General features: G+C 42.1%; 1 protein-coding gene across 4 annotated transcripts in view; it reads left to right on the forward strand.

Annotated features, from left to right (window-relative positions):
* Positions 1–22,184, forward strand: part of ACSM2A (acyl-CoA synthetase medium chain family member 2A) — a 35,285-nt gene that overhangs the window by 12,838 nt on the left and 263 nt on the right. For 3 of the 4 annotated variants that reach the window (XM_024349797.2, XM_024349798.2, XM_024349796.2), the window contains 11 exons: positions 1,185–1,395; positions 5,182–5,389; positions 6,731–6,874; positions 7,194–7,347; positions 11,020–11,099; positions 11,308–11,431; positions 13,026–13,106; positions 14,235–14,336; positions 16,232–16,359; positions 16,481–16,580; positions 18,715–18,834. In XM_024349797.2, coding sequence (XP_024205565.1) covers positions 1,185–1,395; positions 5,182–5,389; positions 6,731–6,874; positions 7,194–7,347; positions 11,020–11,099; positions 11,308–11,431; positions 13,026–13,106; positions 14,235–14,336; positions 16,232–16,359; positions 16,481–16,580; positions 18,715–18,834 — 1,452 coding nt within the window. Of the gene's footprint in view, positions 1–1,184; positions 1,396–5,181; positions 5,390–6,730; positions 6,875–7,193; positions 7,348–11,019; positions 11,100–11,307; positions 11,432–13,025; positions 13,107–14,234; positions 14,337–16,231; positions 16,360–16,480; positions 17,870–18,714; positions 18,835–22,184 lie in introns of those variants that run through there. The other variant, XR_008539763.2, reaches the window with a different exon arrangement.

The raw sequence follows: 22,184 nt of genomic DNA on the forward strand, positions 1-22,184 counted from the left end.
TTGCTGTAAAGGAATACCTGAGAGTAGGTAACTTACAAAGAAAAGAGATTTAATTGGCCCAAAGTTCTGCACAGTGTACAGGAAGTGTGGTGCTGGCATCTGCTTCTGATGAGGGCCTCAAGAAATTTACAGTAATTGTGGAAGATGAAGAAACAGCAGGCACAACAAAGGGCAAGAAGAGGAGCAAGACAGAGAGTGAGAAGGTGCCACTCACTTTTAAACAACCAGATCTTATGATCTCATTTATCACCAAGGGGATGGTGCTAAGCCATTCATGAGGGACGTGCCTCCATGATCCAATCGCCTGCCCCCAAGCCCCACCTCTGACATTGGGGATTGCATTTCAACATGAGACTTGGAGAGGACAAATATTCAGACAATATCATGTATCTAGAATAGTCAAATTCATAGAGTCAGAAAGTAGAATGGTGTTTATCAGGGCCTAAAGGGAGAGGGGATGACGGGTGATTGTGTAACGGGGACCGAGTTTTCATTTTGGATGATGAAAAAGTTCGGGAGATGGATGGTGGTGATTTTTGCAGAACAATGAGAATGTACTTAATGCCACTGAACTGTACACTCAAAAATAGTTAAAATTGGAAATGTTATGTGTGTTTTTACCACAAAATTTAAAAAAGTAAGTAGATAGAGATACATATATAAATAAATCTAAAGCGATATTTGCCTTTTTATTCTAATTCTTTCACGAGTATACAATAGCATTTTCCAGAAGGTACATGTTGGTACTCACAACAGAGTGAATGCAGAATCAGATGAGAGGATCCAATGTTTTTCTACTAAGACATTAAAGGGAATTGCAGAATAAATAGATGCAATAAATAAATTAAATAATGCCACTTTCCTCATTATTTTTTCATTTTGAAAAGTATACTTTATCATTATAAAAAAATTATGCATGTTAATATATAATGGGTTTATTACTGTTATTTCTAAAAGCATACATTTACAAAAATTCTGTTTTAATATCTACTATGGTAGATATTGACAGATATAACTCATATAAATAACAAGTCTTTAGGGTTTTCAATACTTTTTAAGATTGTATGGAGGTGCTGAGATAAAAAACCTTACTAAGCACCAACTTGGCAATCCCAAGACTTGGAATTTATCCTACCTGCTTGTGTGCCAATGCCCCCTAATCAACAGGGTTTCTCTTTCCTCAGGCTGGCAAGCGACCCCCAAGCCCAGCCCTGTGGTGGGTGAATGGGAAGGGGAAGGAATTAATGTGGAATTTCAGAGAACTGAGTGAAAACAGCCAGCAGGCAGCCAACGTCCTCTCGGGAGCCTGTGGCCTGCAGCGTGGGGATCGTGTGGCAGTGGTGCTGCCCCGAGTGCCTGAGTGGTGGCTGGTGATCCTGGGCTGCATTCGAGCAGGTTGGTAACTGACTACCTGGACAGATAACTGTCTTCCTTGTGAAGAAAACTGATAGCAGAGAAATGCAGCCACCTCTCTCAAAAGAAGTCTCCTCCTTGGAGCATGCTGTCCTCTCTCATATGAAGAAAGACATCTCCCTACTTCCACTTATTTAAGCAAACTATGTGCCAAGCACTTATGCAGGGTGAACAACAACAATGACATAGTTTACATATTCATGGGACTTACAGAACTTTGGAGAAAGCTCTTAAACTATTAATTGCACACGTAAGTATTTAATCAGAATTACGATAATTGGTATGAGAATTCTATTAAAATCTATAAAAATAAATTTGGCAGACCGTGACCTGCAGGCCAAATCCTGCCCAAAGCTTGATTTTGTAAATAAAGTTTTATTATAACACAGCTATGCCCACTTGTTTCCATATTATATGTGGCTGCATTTGCACTACAGTGGCAACTTGAGCAGTTGGAACAAGAGAGTGTCTTATCCGCAAAACCTAAAATATTTACTATTTGGCCCTTTGCAGAAAAAGTTTGCCAATGCTTTTCTAAAAGAAGACTTGAATTAACCAATATGAGGAGCAACTAAGTCTCAATGGAAGTGATATTTGAGCTGAGATCTGCAGGATGAGTAGGATTTTGCCAAGAGATAGAGAGGCTTGTGCCAAGCAAAGGGAACAGCATATGTGAAGATGTAATTATCTGATGATTTCTTCTTACCCACTTCCCAGAAAAGTCAAACACTGAAAACAGTAGGAGTTGCAGAAGAGAAGAGTTTAATAATTGCATAGACAGCCAAGTTGAAGGATGGAGGATGTTTCTTAAATCCACCTCCCCAGGAAATCAGAGACTAGAGTTTTTCAAGGATGCTTTGGCATGCAGGGGGCTAGGGAATAGGAAATGCTGATTGGTTTGGCTGGGGATGAAAACATGGGTTGAAGCTGTCTTCTTGTGTTGAGTCAACTCCTCAGAGATCACAGAACTAGTTGAGTTAGTTTCTTGGTATCCGTTACTGATCTGGGTAGTGCAAGCTGGCCCATCAGAATGCAAGGTCTGAAGAACACTTCAAATACCAGACTTAGGGTTTACCATAATGATGTAATCTATAGGAGAAATTGGGGAGGTTACAAATCTTGTGACCTCTGGCTCCATGACTCCTGAACTATAATTCTAACCTTGTGACAAATTTGTTATTTTTCCAAAGGCAGTTTCAATCTCCAAGCACAGACACAGTTAGTTTCAGGAAAGAGCTATTATCATTTTTATTTTAAAGTTAGGCTATAAGTTAGATTTCTCCCATAGTTAGCTTGGACTATGTCCAGGGATGAGCAAAGACAGATAGCTTGTGAGGTTGGAAACAAGATGAAGTCAGCTATGTCAGATTTCCCTCAGTGTCATACTTTTTCCAAAGGCAGTTTCAAAGCCACAGTGGAGGGAAGCTTGAAAATTATAAAAGAACCTAAAAGGATATCTGTGTGCCTGAAGTCCAGGCCATAAAAGAAAGTAGAGGCAATAGAATGAACATGTAGAGGTGGCCAGGTGCTAAATTGGCAGTGCCTTGTGGTCCACGGTAAGAGTTGTGGACATTTATCCAGTGGTGAATGGGAAATGATTGATGGATTGAGTGACACTCAAACCATTGATGCATTGAGTGACATGATCATCCTCTGTTTGGATGGTCATATTGGATGCTCAATAGGGAATGGGATGAAGAAGGCAATAGTGGAGTTGGAAATCTCAGATAAGAGGTGAATGGTTGGTGATGGCTTCAGTTTGGTTGAGGTAGTAAAGATGGAGATAAGTGGATTTAACAGGCAATTGGGGGGTGAACTAATAACAGGGTTATTCAAAGGAGATGCGAGGGAGAGAGAGAGAAGTCACAGACATTTCAGCAAGTGGGTGTATGGTGCTTTCCTTCACTGGAGTGAAGAACACAGATATAGAAAGAGGTATCGGTGTGTTAGGAAAATTTGACAAGTTCAATTTGGGCATGTTGAGTCCAGGATGTCCATGTGATGTTCAAGAAGTGATAACAAGTTGGATTTAAGGCTCTAAAGTTTGAGATGGAGACAGAAATTTGAGAATCATCAACTTTTATATTAAAAGGATGAGAAGTACAGTGGTATCAAAAAGAACCCAAAGAAACTCCAGCAACCTCCTTCACAAACTGCCCTTTCCACCTCTGCTTGCACACAGCCTAATCCCAACTAAAAGCTCCCACCCACCCCATATTCTGGGGACAATGGGCTGAGCATGAGAAAGCAATGGGTAAAGAGAAAGACATGAATGCAGCCAGGAATTAGAAACTATCAGAGGCAACCAAACCAATTGCAGGAACTTGGAAGCCTGTGGAAAGAGAGAACAAGCCAGAGAGAAAGGTGACATACTGAAATTATAGCCAGAAGGAAAGGAGAACCCAGAGGAAGAGATGTGTCTATTGTTCTGTGTCTGACTCAATTGGCCACCATGGTAGAGAAACATTTGAGGATATTTACAGGTGTGCAGTGAGAATCCCAAAGTGTTGAGAGTGGAAAGAAAGTGAGCTAAGGTTAAAAGCTATTTAACAGGACAGGCATGTGGTTTAAGCTTCACAAAAAATGAAACCTGTGTAGTTATTCTGTTCTTTTCTTTCTTTCTTTTATTTTTTTGAGATGGAGTCTCCCTCTGTAGTCCAGGCTGGAGTTCAGTGGTGCAATTTTGGCTCACTGCAACTTTTGCCTCCCAGGTTCAAGCAATCCTCCTGCCTCAGCCTCCCGAGTAGCTGGGATTACAGGCGTGTGCCATCAAGCCCAGATAATTTTTATAATTTTAGTAAAGCTGGGGTTTTGCCATGTTGGCCAGGCTGGTCTTGAACCCTTGACCGATAATAATCTGCCCTCCTTGGCCTCCAAAAGTGCTAGGATTACAGGCATGAGCCACCATACCTGGCCCTAAGTCTAGTTATTCTACAGAAGATTTTAAAAATCAAAGGAGTCTCATTAAAATAGTAAACAAGAACAAGAATTTAAGAAAGTGATAATCATGGGGTATAAAACCTCAGTTATGTGCGAGGAATAAGTCTAATTTTTTAAGATAAATTGTACAGCATGCTAAACACAGCTAGTAACTCAGTACTGTAAATTTCAGTGTCATTAAGAGCAAAAATTTCTAATGTTCTCATCACAAAAAAATGTTAAATACTTGAGGTGATGGATATGTGAATTAGCTTAGTTTAATAATCTCACATTGTTTTCAAAAATTATAAAACCACTTTGTACCCAATAAACATATACAACTATACTTTGTATGTACATAGATATGTAAAACTGAAGGCACTCTCATCTAAGAAAAATGCATTTAATGTCCCAGGGATGAAATAAATTGCCAGGACCTAGAGCTATTGGTGTTTCAAGACCATGGACAGTTCCAAGTGCCTTTCCTCATGATTCTTTAATTATCATATGAGAGTTTTGAATACAGCAAACTCCTGTAGAAAAATTTTTTTGAGGGGTGAGAGTGGGTGAGGAGAATTGTATGTGTCTTAGACTATCAACAGTGTGACATTAGCAATTCAATTTCTTTTCTTTGTCTCACGAGGGCCCTTAAGACTCTCACAACCCAGGGAATCCTAGGTTTCATTCACTCCCTAGTCCTTAGTCCCCTTTTTTATTGACACTCTCTATTGGTCGTTACTTCCCCATCCTCTCCTTCCCCACTTGCTCCCTGCTTGATGTTTATCTCAGGCTTCTCTAGGGACAAAGAAAACCATCCTTTCCAATTCTCTAAACTGTTGGCTTCTTTAGGTCTCATCTTTATGCCTGGAACCATCCAAATGAAATCCACTGACATACTGTATAGGTTGCAGATGTCTAAGGCCAAGGCTATTGTTGCTGGGGATGAAGTCATCCAAGAAGTGGACACAGTGGCATCTGAATGTCCTTCTCTGAGAATTAAGCTACTGGTGTCTGAGAAAAGCTGCGATGGGTGGCTGAACTTCAAGAAACTGCTAAAGTGAGTATCTACATGTCTCAGCCTGGGTTTTAACTAAAACTGGAAACAGAGCCAAGCACTTAGGTGCAGGTGCTTTATTGAGGAGGTGCAGGAAGAACAGCATGGGACTAGGAAGAGTGAAGCTGGGAAGAAATAAAAGCTAATACAAGGGTTTTTTTTTTTTTTCAAGACATTGCAAGGACTAAATGGGGCTTGATCTGCCTGGACCTTCTGAGCAGCATATAGAATGCCTCCCAGGATTGTCCTCTAAAGGATTGAAAAGCACTGATCCATTAGCATATGGTCCCCACAGGTTGAGGGTTGTCCTGGGGGTGTTGTTGCCTCCACACTTCTGGGCTGCAGACTCATGCGTGAAAAGTGGCTCAGAGTTCCAAGCTATAGTAAAACAGAGAAACTATGGGTCACAAAGTGAATCACTTGTGATGCACACTGGAAACAACATGGTGTTAACACCAAGTGGGTTGAAACCCACCCAGAACAACTTACTGGAACTATGACTCAAATCAGGGATGAGGCCAAGGTCATGAGGGAAAACCCAAGAGATGGCTGATATACCAAGTTTCTGGGCTCTTCTTCCCACCTCTTGTATCTCTAAGAGAGGCTGATCAAGGGCAGAGGTCTTTCCATGTGTTGATAGCATGGAAAGACCTTGATAGTCCTTCCAAAAGCCGATAGCAACACTGGCTGGATTAATGATTTTCTCTGTCAACATGTCTGAAATCCCTCTAGCAGGGGCACATATGATAGGAAACTTGAAGGGATAACTTCAGCTCTTCCTTTCTAATGCCATGGTCTTTAAGGTAGCTGTCATGGAAATAAACACCATCATGCCTGCTTTTAAAGGCTCAAAATCAGGACACTGGAGATGTCCAAGAGATATGTAGGTGCTTCCAGGGAATAGAAGAGAGTGCCAAGAAAGTACTTGGAAAACTCGTATTAATCCCACCCCTCCTGTCCACTTGGTGTCATGCCAGAGCTCTTCACAACAATTAGATTAGCATTTATTGAGTTCTTACTAAGCAATTTGCTCATTTCTTTGGTGGTAGAGATAACTCTATAAGACTTGATCTCACTTTTTTTGCAGATATAAAGTGAGACACAGAGAAGTTAAATAAGTAGTTTAAGGTTGCATTGATAACAAAGTGTGAAACTTGAGTAGTTTTCAAACCCAACTCTGATTGACTCAGACTCCCATGATCTTAATCACTCAGCAGCCTCTCTTCTGAGGTGGGTCAATCAACTTGCCCTTTTCAGCACAGTGGGTGGTGGGAAAAGATGGGTTACTTTGATATCTGGTGTCCAGGCTAGATCTGAGAAAATGACAATCTGTGTCTCTGTCAGTGAGGCATCTACCACTCATCACTGTGTAGAGACTGGAAGCCAGGAAGCATCTGCCATCTACTTCACTAGTGGGACCAGTGGTCTTCCCAAGATGGCAGAACATTCCCACTCAAGCCTGGGCCTCAAGGCCAAGATGGATGCTAGGTAAGCTGAGCTCTTTCTCTCTACAGAGAATTGCATGAGTTTTGGAGTTAGAAGGAGAATGAGACCCAATTATATATTAAGTCATGTCAACCGGGGTCCCACCTTCTGAACATTCATCTCCTGTTGATACAGGATGTGTGGATAGAACAACTTTTCTTCCCCCTTCCTACTTATACTTAGACATATGCCTATAAACCTGCAGGCAGATACACACACACCTCTGCACACACACCTCCCTTTCCTCCCCTACACCTTAGTGTCCCATGCATCCTAAGCATGCACCCACCTATATGTACATGTGTTTTGTCTGTGCTTTCAGTTGGACAGGCCTGCAAGCCTCTGATATAATGTGGACCATATCAGACACAGGTTGGATACTGAACATCTTGTGCTCACTTATGGAACCTTGGGCATTAGGAGCATGCACATTTGTTCATCTCTTGCCAAAGTTTGACCCACTGGTTATTCTAAAGGTAAGAGAGGATCCAGTTTGCAGCAGTTATTCAGAGTGAGCCCGAGGTTTGCACACTTCAATTTATTGTAGTTTGTTTCAATTCATCTAATTTTTGCTAAACCCCTGCCATGTGGTGAACAGTGTTCAGTAAACGAGATGGAAATGGTCCCTGACCTCACAGAGCTCATGTTCTGGGGTAGGAGACAGACACATATATAGATAAAAGGAGTATGTTCAGGAGAAAGATATTGTAAGTCATTTGTTCACTCAACAAATGTGATGGGCTCTTCCGCTGGTGTCACCTATCAGATAGATGCTGGTGAACCACGTGTAAAAGGGAAAGCTGGAGTATCGGAGGGGATGCCATATCCCTCTTGTGTGTGCGTGTGTTTGTGAGTGCACATTTCATTTCCTTTTTTATTTGCAGCATAACACACAAACTGAAGGTAAAGTACACAGAGTGCCACCATCCTATGTGTACAGTTTGAAAATAATTTACCTGTGTTAGATACTGTCTTAGTCAGCTTGGGCTACTATAATAAAATACCATAGTCTAGGTGGCTTAAATAACAGATGTTTACTTCTCATAGCTCTGGAGGCTGTAAGCCTGAGATCAGGGTGCCAGCATAATTGAATTCCTGGGGAAGCCCTCTCTTCCTGGCTTGTTGATGGCTCCTTTACTGCTATATTCTCACATGGTCGAGAGATACAGTGCTGGTATATCTTCCTTTTTACAAATAAAGACACTCATGCTATCACTGGGGCACCTGCTTCATTACCTTGCATAATTACCCCTAAAAGCCCTGCCTCCAAATACCATCAAGTTGAGGGTTAGAGCTTTAATATAGGGATTTAGGTGGGGACACAACATCCAATTCACATCAGACACCCCTGTAAACACCACCAGATAAAGACATGAAACATTCCCACCACTGCAGAAGGTGTTCATACCCCTTCTCTGACAGCATCTGCCCCCCATAAGTTAATCATTCATTTGATACCTATCACCATAGATTAATTTTATCTCTTCTTGGCATTTCATGTAAATGGAGCCAAAGTATATATAATCTTTTGCATTTGGCTTCTTTTACTCAAAATATTCTCTGTGAGATTAGTCCACGTGTTGCATGTATCAGATGTTTGTTGTTTTAGCTGGCTGCAAAGTATTCCATTACGTGAATCTGTAAAAATTTTCCCCCATCCTATTGTTAATGAACTTTGGGTTATTTCCAATTTAAGATGGTTTTCTAGAAGTAATTCAGAAGAATAAATGGAATTTTTTCCTATAGAACTTGATGGTACAGCCATTAAGTAAGATCCACAAACTGCAGCTATGCATTATCCTGTAGCAACAAAGCAATGAAAATGACCTCATTTTGCTTATGAAGATACACCCTATGTTGGACTCAATGATAGAGGGATTGGGTTATTTCCCTGATGTGCCCCCAGATCTCTAATGGCCCATCCAGACATCTATTTGGCTGCAGCAAAGGTTCAAGCTAAGGCATAGATGACATCTTCAAAAGTTAAAAAGTCAGGTGTGATCTGGATTTTCATAGGAAATTATCTTCAAATAATACTGTCATTCTCTGTTTTAAGCAAATTCTTACTCTGTGTCCTTCTCAAAAGGATTTGAACTGATTTTTAGTAAGTTCCACCATTAAAAAAATGAAAACAGACATAAAATTATAAAGCCCATTGGGAAAATATAGGTTGGAGGTGTAGGGTGGAAAAGACTAAGGAAATTAAGGAGAAATATAGCAAATGAGTATGTAGTTACAAGCTGAGCTTCTAGTAAGGCAAAGCAATAAGGAATATGGGATCATTTTCATAGCTTATATCTGTGTATCAAGCACACTTGAAGGAAATTATTGCATGATACTCACATATGTCATTTTTTCTAGACATTTTGCTTAAACCATTGCCATGGTTTGAATATTTGTGCCCCCCAAAACTCATGATGAAACTTGTAAACCAAAAATAAAATCCTGAGGCCCCATCCCGCCAGCCATCTGAATGGACTTCCTCCTTAGCCAGGGTTCTTTTAAAATTTAACCTGAGAGACTGTTTCAGGCCATGACAGGAAGTGGGAGTGGGACATGCCTCATTATACCTCTCTGGTATTAACATCAATATAGACTTTAAGTCTGATAAAAAAAAAAAAAAAGATTACAACCTATTCTGTCTAAAGCCTAGTGCCAGTACCTAAAAGCTACCTCTGCAAATAAGAACTTGGGTCTCCATAATTCTTTATCTTAACCAAGGCATTCCTTTCTATTGATCCCAGGTCTTTAGATAAACTCAACCAATTGTCAACCAGAAAAATTTTAATCTACCTATAAGCTGGAAGCCCCCGCTTCAAGTTGCCCCACCTTTCAGCACCAAACCAATGTATTTTTTAAATGTGTTTGATTGAAGTCTCATGTCTCCCTAAAATGTATAAAACCAAGGTGCACCCTGACCAATTTGGGCACGTGTTCTCAGGACCTCCTGAGGGCTCTGTCATGGCCATGGTCACTCATGTTTGGCTCAGAATAAATCTCTTCAAATGTTTCACAGAGTTTGGCTCCTTTCATCAACAAACTCAATCCCCAGTGTAACAGTAGTAAGCGGTGGGGCATTTAAGAGATGATTGGGCCTCATGAGGGATTAATGGATTAATGGGTTATCATGTTAGTGGGTTAGTTTTGGAGAGTGGGTCTGTTATATAAAAAGCCAGTTTTGCTCTACCTCGTGAGCCCCTTTACAATGTGATGCCCCGACCCTCCTTGGGACTCTGCGGAGTCACCAACAGCAAGAAGGCTCTCACCAGATGCAGCTTCTTGACCTTGGACTTTCCAGCCCCCAGAACTGCAAGAAATAAATTTCTTTTCTTCATAAATTACTCAGTCTCCGGTACTCAGTTACAGCAAAAGAAAACAGATTAAGACAATACTCTATTACATTCTGCATGAAGAAAAGCATGGGATGGAGATGGTGTTATACGACAGGAAAACATGCTGCAAATAATGATCCCACTACTTGCTGACTAGGTGACCTTGGAGCAGCTACTTAAACTTGTACATCATGGGTTTCCCCTCTGTATCATGAGGATGATAGCACACACTCCGTGATGTTATTGTAAAAATTAAATGAGATAACACAGGACATGGCAAGTATTCAGTACTAGGTCTTTTTGCAGCACTTGTTTTGAAATGTCTATAGATGTCTTTAGCTTTTCAAAGAACTTTTATATCTAAAATATATTCCAAAAATATTTTCAGGAAAATAAGGCTGGAAACAATCTATTATAAAGCTGGCTACATAAAGTTAAGGAACTTAACCAAGACAGCTGCTGTGCTCAGGCAGCTGATCTTTCCTTGGTTGCTGGGGGGTGATCTACTCCTAGGGGTGTGTTAATGAGGGCAAGTCTTAAATTGGCAGGGACAGACATCCAGGATTTGACAAAAATGTTTCAAATTAGCCTTAGACTTTTTCACTACCATAATATGTATTCATTTCCCTGTTATTTGTGTCTTCAGGGTGCATGAGAGTTGTGGGGCTCATTTAACTTGAATCAGACATAGTAAACAAGCTAGGGTTTTCATCCAGACCTCTACAACTCCATAGCTCACAACTGTAACCACTGTGCATAGCCATAAGTTGGCATTTGACCTGGTGACCAATGTCTCACCTGGCTCTCTTCTTCCAGACACTCTCCAGTTATCCAATCAAGAGTATGATGGGTGCCCCCATTGTTTACCGGATGTTGCTACAGCAGGATCTTTCCAGGTGATGGGGCTTTGAGGATTGGTAAGAGAGTCTGGCCCCATCCCCCTGACTCCCTCACATACATTCATGCCTATCTATCTGAATCTCTCGCACACAGAGAGCCCCATGAAGCCATTTGCATCATCAAAGCACCCAGAAACCAAGTCTAGGCCTGAGTGGACTTTGGTTCCAGGGAGGCTGAGGGCAAACATTTATTTCTCTTCTTCAGTTACAAGTTCCTCCATCTACAGAACTGCGTCACTGTAGGGGAGTCCCTTCTTCCAGAAACTCTGGAGAACTGGAGGGCCCAGACAGGACTGGACATCCGAGAATCCTATGGCCAGACAGAAACGGTACCTGTTCCCAGGGGAACCATGGGCTGTGTGCACTTATTGGGCTTCAAAATTCTCTTTGACAATAAAAATTGTTAGCCACCATGTATCATTCATCTATTCGAGAAGTATTTATTGAGCCTCTATGAAGGGACAGGTACTGAGTATTGAAAATTTGGCACAGAACAAAAAAGGCAAAGTTCCTGTTTTCTGGGAGATTACATTCCAGTGAGATTTGGGGAGAGAGACAATAAACTAAGAAATATCTAGCATGGCAGGTGGTGAGAAATGCACTGGAAAAAGTAAAGTAGATGACATGGGGTGAGAAGTTGGTAAATCACATATGGTAGTCAGAAAATTCCTCTGTGATGGGGAAACATTTTAGCAGAGACCAAAGTTTATCAAACATGTCAAGCACTGTAGAAAGCTGCTTAGACTGAAGTGAGGAATGGGAAGAAGGACCCACCATGGCTTTACTGCACCTCCTGAGATATCTTCTTGGAACTCTTGAGGTCTCATGTGCACAATGTGGATTTATGCTATTCTATACTATTTTACTTATCAAAATTACATGGGGGATACTTTTCCCCAACTCTTCTTCTCCTTTTTCCAGTGCCTCTTACTTGTGACTCTCAGCACTTCTTGCCTCTTCCTCTCCACTCTCTTACCCTGCATCCTTCTTTGGCTAATGAGTACCCTTGAAAGAACTTTTGCAGAAGGTTGACGGCAGCTCTGTGGTATGAAAGAGCCAGGAAGAGCTCTGCAAATATGAATAAGGACAATGGAGTTGTGGCAAGCATACCCTGGCAGGGGCCTCCCACCATTCAGAGGAGGACATGTTTAGGATATGCTTACAAGGACACTCAGGTTCCCATGATCTTAATCACTCAGCAGCCTCTCTTCTGAGGTGGGTCAATCAACTTGCCCTTTCCAGCACAGTGGGTGGCGGGAAAAGATGGGTCATTGTGATATCTTTTGTCCAGGCTAGATCTGAGAAAATGACAATCTATGTCTCTGTCAGTGAGGCATCCACCACTCATCTGTTATTCTGTTGGGAAGGTTCATTTCAGGGTTCAAGCAGAACTGGTGCTGCCATGGGAGATACTTTAAAAAGTATATTTTACTGCTTGAGGAAATGGATACTTCATTCTTCATGATGTGATTATTTCATATTGCATGCCTGTATCAAAACATCTCATATATCCCATAAATAGATACACCTATGTACCCACAAAAATTCAAAATAAAAAAAAGGTAGTATATTTTAGGCCTTACAGATTGCATATTGGTGATTCCATATAGTTTGAAAGGGCTTTGGGTATCCATAGTGTCGTATTAAAATGTGGTTCCCCCTAAAAGAGATTATAATGTGATTGTTAGGTCCTCTTCCTGGGGAGTGGTAGGTGGGTTGCTTCCTGAACAAACAATTTAGCGAAGCCCCTAGGATTGTGGTTCCAGTAATGGGGAGAGAGCCAGGGAATGAGGAGCAGGGGGAGCCACCAAGTGCAGGCCAAGTTCAGGACAGTGTCAGGACCCGCTCTGCAGAAATTTTTTCTTTTTCTGTGACCTTGTACCTCCTCCTGAGGTTTGCTGATCTGTCTGCTTCTTTCCACAGGGATTAACTTGCATGGTTTCCAAGACAATGAAAATCAAACCAGGATACATGGGAACGGCTGCTTCCTGTTATGATGTACAGGTTTGCTCGGGACACTGAGGAGGGAGGAAGTTAGGGGAAACACTGACTTTCAGTGATTTATGTTTTCCATTGTTTATTGAGTCAAAAATAATAGAAAGTACTGATATTAAGATAACATAAGAAAAAAGGGAGGTAGGGAGGTTGGGGGAAGGAAAGAGTGAGGGAAGGAAGGAGGAAAAGGGGAAATGATCTATATTCTTACCATCCAGAAGGACCCACTTTGAATATCTAGCAAATTAGCTAGACAGTACACAAGTATATATGCTTTAAAAACAGAAATGGGGTGAATCTTGACATAATATTTTGTAACTAGCTTTTATCATTTAACAATTTAGGTAAGGATCTTTTCAGTTCAATTAATGCCAAGCTGCAGCATGATTTTTAATGATGTAGTAAATAGTATATATCCACTGCTGTTTATGCCTTTTATTGGACCAATGGATGATGTCCCAGTTTTCACTAGTAAAAATACACTATAATGAATGTGTAGTAGCTAAAGTTTTATTGCTTTCTCTTGTTGTTTTTTGAGAACTAGAATTTGTGTTTGTGTATCTGTGTTATGTGTATAGTTCTGTATATCTAAGGTGTAACTTAGACTCTATTCAGTGTCATATCCAGTTACTTGCCATGCCATTCACTATGATAACCATTTGCTAAGCCCCTTTCTTAGTATCTTATTTCATTCCTATAAAAATCCTGTGAAATAAGCTGTCAGTATCTCTGTTTTATGGGTGAAAGCACTGAAGCACAGAGTTTAAGTAGTTCAAAGTCAGCTAGAAAGGTAGCAGAGTAAATTTGAGTTTTGATCTGCCCGATTTCTAAGTCCACAGGTGAGGCAGGTCTCAAAGATAAGAGGAGGCTATTACTTTATCTGAGCTCCTAGAGCCAAAAGCATCTCCCCAGGCTCATCTGGGCCAGTCTCAATAAAAGGATTCACCTATACTATTCCAGGCAGATAGATCAGAGATCTGAGTTTAAGACTCTTGGGTTCCCCTGGCTTCTGGTTGTTGTTTTCAGTCTCCACTAGAGCAAGAGAGTCTTTCATTTGACCAACTCAGCAATCTCATGATGCCATTGAAGCCATCTCCTGCTGTGTGCATCATTCTTCCAATCTGCTTCTTTCTCCAGATCATAGATGATAAGGGCAACGTCCTGCCCCCTGGCACAGAAGGAGACATTGGCATCAGGGTCAAACCCATCAGGCCTATAGGCATCTTCTCTGGCTATGTGGTGAGAAACTGTGCTCCTCCTCCTCTGTTCCCCAGTGAGGATGGGAGCACTAAACGGGATGAGGGAGGCCAAATGTTCTGAAACTTCCAAGAGGCACTAGATGTGGAGACAAAGAGCGTCCAGTTTTCAAGAATGTATGCTTTGCCAGTGGAAGAAAAGTGGCTATTCAGCCTTGCCATCCTCAGCCTATCACTGTGATCTCATTGGAAGACTTATTTTTCTACATTTAGCCCTTAGACTCCTCAAGAACTCTCTGTTTCATGCCCAAAATATTATTGACCCTGAACTATACACAGCACCATTCCCCCAAGGGCTGCCTTTCCCTCTCCCCTAGGTATCATCCCCATGCTCTATGCCATTGATCTTCTTTAGAGCCATGCCAGGCACTTTACATTGAGACTTCACCATCTAGTTGGAGGAATCCCTATCTTCAGATCTTGGGAAGGTAAAGACAGATAATCCTTGAATCTGGCCACCTCACTTGACAGGTGAGGATGGTGGAGCCAGAGATTACAAGACTTGTTCAAGCTCACAACCATTAGAAAGTGGACAGAGAAGACCCCAAGGGCATGCCTTCTGATCCCTGAGATAATTGATTAATAAACTAAATAAATAATAAATCAAATAATAATAGTTTCTACCATTTATTGAATGCATACCATGAGGCAAGCATTGTCCTATAAACACATTTAATCTTTAAACTTTAAACTCATTTAAACTTTAAACTCGTTTAATCCTCCCAGCCACCCTATAAAGTTTTTGGACTCAGTTTGCTCAAGTTCAAAACCCTGCTCTACTATGTATTGCATGATCTTAGGGAAGTTACCTATCTGTCATGTCTCAGTTTCCTCATCTGTAAGTTGTGTGTCGTGAGTGTGTTAAATAAAAGAATTGTTGTAGATCCGAATGATTATTCCTATTATACAGATGAGGAAAACTGAGCCTCAGCGATCAGGGCAGAGCCACACTGTCCCCTTCTCCAAGCATTTCCTTTGTGTGGTCCCACTCTATTCTCAAATGCCAGTGAAGTACTATGTCATGGGCTTCTCCCCATTTGATAGAAAAGGAAACAGACTCAGAAGTGTCTGTGGGGGAGAATCCTAAGGCCACAGAGGCTCCATGATGCCCATGAGAAAGTCAATCCAGTGGCCAAGAAACCTGGCTTCTGGTCTCAGTTCTACCTTCTGTAATGGCTGTGTAGCTTCAGACTAACCTCTTGATGTCTCTGGTCATCAGTATCCCTATATTCCCAATGATGGAGTGAGGCTAAGAATTCTTTATGCCACCACATATAATCCAGTAACTGAACTTCCAGTCTGGAGCCCATGCCCCTATACCTGAGTCAGATAGGAAGATGCACTGACAAGGGATAAACCTCAAGCCTTTTCATTGCTTATAAGCAAGTGCCTCAGCTGAATAGACGGACCCAGCTATTGTAGAAATATGCACATTAGCCAGGGTCCCAGGGGGCTTCCTGGCTAATGTCTCTAGAACTTTCAAATTTAACAAAGAAGCTAAGAAAAGTACCTAATCAAAATGATAGCTTTGAGTGGTGCTATGGAGTGAGCAGAGATTAGGATATCTATGAAAGGGGAGATGGAATCAATTGGGGAAAATGCCCTAAGCATGGATGAATGAATACATCAATAATATCCATCAGACTGGACCTAGAGGAGTAGCTGAGAGACCCTGGGTGGAATAACTTCAATAAGTGGGAAAGATCCAGTTCTGCCTGTGCCCTAGGGTTGGCTGTTTCAGGGCATGTCTGCCATGTTCACGTTATACACTGCACACCTGCAGTTTTAATAAGACTCATAGCATTTGTTCATGACAGCCTCAGGGCAGGGGATTTAGGCTTTGCAGGCACAATGACTCTGTCTTTCTGTGGTCACCAGGACAATCCCGAGAAGACAGCAGCCAACATTCGAGGAGACTTTTGGCTCCTTGGAGACCGGGGAATCAAAGATGAAGATGGGTATTTCCAGTTTATGGGACGGGCAGATGATATCATTAACTCCAGCGGGTGAGCTTGGTTTCTGGGTTGGGAAGGGAAATCTGGGTCTTTACTCTGGCTGGTTCCAGACTTCTGGAATGGCCTAGAGGTTCGGTGTCCAGTTTTCTCTGAAGGACAGGTTCTTCTGCAGGTACCGGATTGGACCCTCGGAGGTAGAGAATGCACTGATGGAGCACCCTGCTGTGGTTGAGACGGCTGTGATCAGCAGTCCAGACCCCGTCCGAGGAGAGGTGATGGGGAAGCAGTAGCCTGGGGGTGAACACATATGAACACAAGGGCAGTGTAGTATGTTGATTTAAGAATAGGGACTGTGTGGCTGAACACTCTGAGACCCAATCTTGGCCCTGCCACTTACTAGCTATGTGACCTTGGGCAAGCTACTTGGCCTCTCTGTTTCTCAGTTTCCCCATCTGTAAGATGAGGGATTGTTATGAGGGTTAAATGTGCTAATATTTGTAAAGTACTTAAGTATGGTGATTTCTCAAAAAACTAAACAGAACTGCCATATGATCCAGCAATCCCACTACTGGGTATTTATCCAAAGGAAAAGAAATCAGCATATCAAGAAGATGTCCACACTCCCATGGTAATTGCAGCACTATTCACAATACGAAGATATGGGATCAACCTAAGTACCCAATGGATGAAAGGATAAATAATATGTGGTATATATACACAATGGAATACTATTTGGTGTTAAAAAAGAATGAAATCATGTCATCTGCAGCAACATGGAGAGAACTGGAGGTCATTATGTTAAGTGAAGTAAGCCAGGCACAGAAAGATAAATATCACATGTTTGCACTCATAAGTAAGAGCTAAAATAGTTGATCTCATGGAGATAAAGAGTAGAGTGATAGATACCAGAGGCTGGGAAGGGTGTGTGGGTGGGGAAGTGGGGGATGAAGAGAGGTTGGTGAATGGGTATAAGCATACAATTACATAAAAGCAATAAATTCGAATGTTCAATAGCAGAGTAGGGTGACTATAGTTAACAACCATGTATTGTATATTTCAAAATAGCTAGAAGAGAGGACTTGAAATGTTCTCAACACACACAAATTATAAATACTCAAGGTGATGGACACCCCAAGTATCCTAACTTGATAATTACAATATTTGCATGTAACAAAATATACTCATACCCAATACATATGTACAAATATTATGAATCAATAAAAAATTTTAGAAAGTAAAGTGCTTGGTTGGGAGGCTGAGGCAGATGGATCACGAGGTCAGGAGTCCAAGACCAACCTGGCCAAGATGGTGAAACCCCATCTCTACTAAAAATACAAAAATTGGCCAGGCATGGTGGCAGGCATCTGTAATCCCAGCTACTCAAGAGGCTGCGGCAGGAGAATCACATGAACCCGGGGGGCAGAGTTTGCAGTGAGCAGAGATCGTGCCCCTGAACTCTAGCCTGGGTGACAGAGTGAGACTCTGTCTCAAAAAAAAAAAGAAAGAAAGAAAGAAAAAGAAAAAAAGAAAGTGAAGTGCTTGGAACAAGGCCTAGCACATAGTAAGTACTATATAATGTCTATTTTGATGAGGCTGGAAGGATTCTATCCTGCTGTTTGGTATTTGAATCAGAGTCTGATTCCTGACCAGAAGCACAGAGGAGGGATTTGAGCCAAAGGACAGAGCCCGTGTGCCACAGAGTCCGCAGTGAAAATAAAGGGAAAAAGAAAGACCCCTATAAAGCCAGGGTTATAGAAATAGGCTCAGACGGGGTCTAGTGGACTTTGATGTGTGTGTAGGAAAATATTAAGGTGGGATGTGTGGATCAGTGTCCTAGCACATTCCCGCAGGGTGTAAGCCTGGCACTATCATACCTCTGGTATGTACAGAATACATCATACAGAAAATTATGGGAACCACTGAGCAGTGAGGCCAAGGGGGATCCCCTGCTGAGAAAATCCTGTGTGCCCAGCTCTGAGCTAGCCCTGCTGTATATGATATCATTTTATTTACCGTAAGTTAAATTTGGCAATTTTATCCCCACTTAACAGATGGGAACACTGAAGTTTGGAGAAGTTAACACATTGTTTAGGGTTATGGTTTTCAGTCTATTTTTCTCTTTTCTCCCCCTGTATCTTCTTTCTCCTTATCTGTCTCTATTGTTATTGGAGTATGAGGTGAGCCTAGTCTCAATCTTTTGTCCACCTGCTCCTCCAATAAATGACTTCAGAGAGAGCTGTAACCTCATTCATGTCCCCAGGTTTCTCCTTTTCCCTTGACCTGGATCACTGGGGGTGCAAATGAGGAGATACAAGGGTGATGGAAGTCTTAATGCCAATTTCACATTATTCCAGGAGATGACTACACACTCTAATCCCTTCTCTCTTGCCTTCATCTTTTTTGCAGGTGGTGAAGGCATTTGTGGTCCTGGCCTCGCAGTTCCTGTCCCATGACCCAGAACAGCTCACCAAGGAGCTGCAGCAGCATGTGAAGTTGGTGACAGCCCCATACAAGTACCCAAGAAAGGTAAGGCCTTTGAGCTCCCAAGTCACTCAAACTTGAGAAATAGATTGTTTTCCTGTTATATTTATCTTCTTCAGGAGGAGGACAGTCCTCTAATTTTAAAAAGTCTTTCTGGGCTGGGCGCGGCAGCTCACGCCTGTAATCCCAGCACTTTGGGGGGGTGAGGCGGGTGGATCACCTGAGGTCAGGAGTTCAAGATCAGCCTGGCCAACATGGTGAAACCCCGTCTCTACCCAAAATGCAAAAATTAGCCCGGTGTAGTGGCATGTGCCTGTAATCCCAGCTACTCGGGAGGCTGAGGCACGAGAATCGCTTGAATCTGGGAGGTGGGGGTTACAGTGAGCCGAGATCATGCCACTGCACTCCAGCCTAAGTGACAGAGTGAGACCCTGTCTCCAAAAAAAAAAAAAAAAAAAAAACTCTTCCTATGCTCAAGAAAGCCCAGAAAGACAATCTAGCAACTATCTTGATGCCTGAAAAATGACCTCAGCTTTTGACTCACTCTGAATCAAAAGCCAAATGCTATCAAGGGAATAAGTTCTAGCCAGTATCTTACCTGTATTCCCATTCTCTGCACTGGGTTCTTGCTATAGTATTCAGGGTTGTGCAACACTCAGTTGCAAGTGACAGAAATCTAGCTTGACATTTATTGCTCATGCAATTGAAAAGTCCAGGGGTGGGGAAAGCTTTCATTATGGCTAGTCCCAGGCATTCCTAGGATGTGGTCAGATGTATCTCTTTCACCCTTTGACTCTCTTTCCTTTGTAGTGGCTTGATTTCTTGGAATGCTTTTTCTTTGTGGCTCTATCAGCTCCAAACATATATTCTCAGCAGCTTAGAAAACTCCAGTAGAAAATGAGCATGTTTTTCTCCAAAGGCCTCAACAAAATTCTCTGGGTTGACTCTCACTGGACCAACTTGGGCCATGTGTCCATTGCTAAATGAATCCCTGTAGCCAGGCCAATGTCACACTGATTAGCCATGTTATCCTTAGAGAAAGTGCAGGGGGGATGGGGGAGAGAGAGCTGCCCTACCCCATGACACGGACTGAGAGGGAGGGGTGGCTCCCCACAGGAAAAGGGAAGTGTTCTTACGAGAAAAGACAAAAGCATAGTTTTCAGCTTCTTTCATTCCGGGACAGAGAACTGAGGCACAGAGGTTGACATGGCAGGAGAACCCAGTTATTGGATTTGGGTCCCAGATAGGAGTTTGTCCCAGAGAGAGAAAAAAAAACTGAGTCTAGGGTAGAAGGTGAGAGCAACTATGCTGAGCTTAGAGTCCCTTAGATTCTTATGTAGCCCAGATGCCACCTGCCTTTCCTCAGCACAGGCTAATTGTCATAGGTCTTCTGAGAAGCAGGCCATGGGGAAAGAGGTTACCACGCAAGAGGCTTATTAGGGAGTGTTTTGGAATCAACCCCTGGGGGAAGTGAGAGGAAGGGAAAGAAAGGATCAGAACTGAGCAGAGGGTGAAGTTGCACTGTGACTTAGTCTCAATGGGAACTCCAGCCAATCCCATGGGAGTTCTGAAGCTAGTATAACCTTTCAGTGTTGTCCTAAGGCAAGGTGAGGAAGGGAAGGGGGTCTTTACAGTCACAGGTGGATCAGGTATAGATGTGTAGGCTGCCCTGAGAAGGAGTGTGACCTGGGACAAGACAGCTGTCTTTGGCTGAGGCAATCCTCATATTGGTCTGGCAGTGGGGTGGGACTTCTTTGTCCCTGGAGGAGGATCTCAGCTGCATATCAGAGTCCACCACATGGACTTGCAGCCTCTGACAGTGAGGCAGCATAGCACAGTCTCAGGAATCAGACTGTTGGGTTCAACGTTCACCTCCACCACCTACTCAATAACCTCTGTGATCCTCAGTTTCCTTATTTGCAAAATGAGAATAATCCTCTTACCCCTCCACAGATTGTTAAGGATGAGTTCATTTCAGAAGGCATCAGACACTTAGAAGAGTGACTGGCACATAATAAGCATTTAATAAGTATTTACAAAGGAGGTTAGAAATCCAGGCACACCAAAGATATTACGAACGTTTAAGTATAACTGAATATTGTAGAAGGCTGAGTCAAGGAATCCTACCACACAGTGTGCAGTGTCTTACTCAAATATCTCAATAGATGTGTCTCTTTCTGCAAGTCTCTCCTCTAGAATTCTCAAGGCAGCAGATTATTCCCACCTTCCCCCTCCTTCCACCAACTACATCCCATCCCTTCTGCTTCTCTCTTCATGACAAACAGAGTAGCTTCCTTCTTAGCATTAAATCTGGATACCTCCTGTGGCTTTCATCCACTCTCTATCTACCCTTTGGGGCCCAAATAGTAAATATTTTAGGCTATGTGGTCTATGTTGCAACTACTCAACTTTGCCCATGCAATGCTAAAGGTTGACAGTTTCTAAATGCATGGGTATGACTGTTTCAATGAAACTTTATTGATAAAAACAGGAAGTGGGCTGTATTTTGCCTGCGGGCCATAGTTTGCTGAACTCCGCTCCATTTCATTGTGTTTTGAACAAACTCTTCTCAACAAAGTCAGTCTTGACTTATAGAATTCTTATATCAGCCACTAAGAAGATACTTTTTCTATCTCAGTATCCCTATTATTAAATTAAAGTTAATAAAGTGTTAATTTTTATTAAATTCAAGACCATCTAACACTTAAACCAATGGCATGGCAACTGAGCCACATCATTGGAAGCCTCAATGAGGCATCTTCACCATCCATGTCTTTGTATTTGGGAATATTAGAGATAGAGGATCCTCAACTTCAAACATTCCTTTTAACAAGAGCAAATAGTGAAATTGGAGAGATTTTATAGTTTTCCTTAGGGTACATTGATAGGAAATGATTGATGTGGAATTCAAAATGAGGTATCCTAATTCTTAGATGTCTAAAGACCTCAGATTAAACCAGATTAATAACCACAGCTAATATTTTTCAGTGGTTGCTCCATGCCAGTAACTTAGCCTGCATAATCTCCTTTTGTCCACATAATCACCCAATGAAGTTACTATTATCCTCCATCTTACTCAGTGGGGAAACTGAGTCTTAGCAAAGCCAAGGACCTGGCGAAAGCCAGATGATTGGTAGAGGAGGAGCTGGGGTCCAAAGAGACTGATGTCAAGGCTTAGCTGGCTGACTGCTGTGCCATGTTGTGTCTGTTATGCTGTTCCTTCTCTGTCTGAGAATATGTCAAAGACCTTTATGCCCAATTCTAGCCATCCTCTTATTGTCCTCATCCCAGAGCACTTTCTGAAGCTTCTTATTGCACAGGGCGGCTGCCCTGAAGTGGCTCCAGCCTGAAGAACTTCCCCTCACTCTACAGCAGTTCTGAAAAATGCAACCCAC

The sequence above is a fragment of the Pan troglodytes genome, chromosome 18, assembly GCF_028858775.2.
Source record: "Pan troglodytes isolate AG18354 chromosome 18, NHGRI_mPanTro3-v2.0_pri, whole genome shotgun sequence".
Taxonomy (NCBI): domain Eukaryota; kingdom Metazoa; phylum Chordata; class Mammalia; order Primates; family Hominidae; genus Pan; species Pan troglodytes.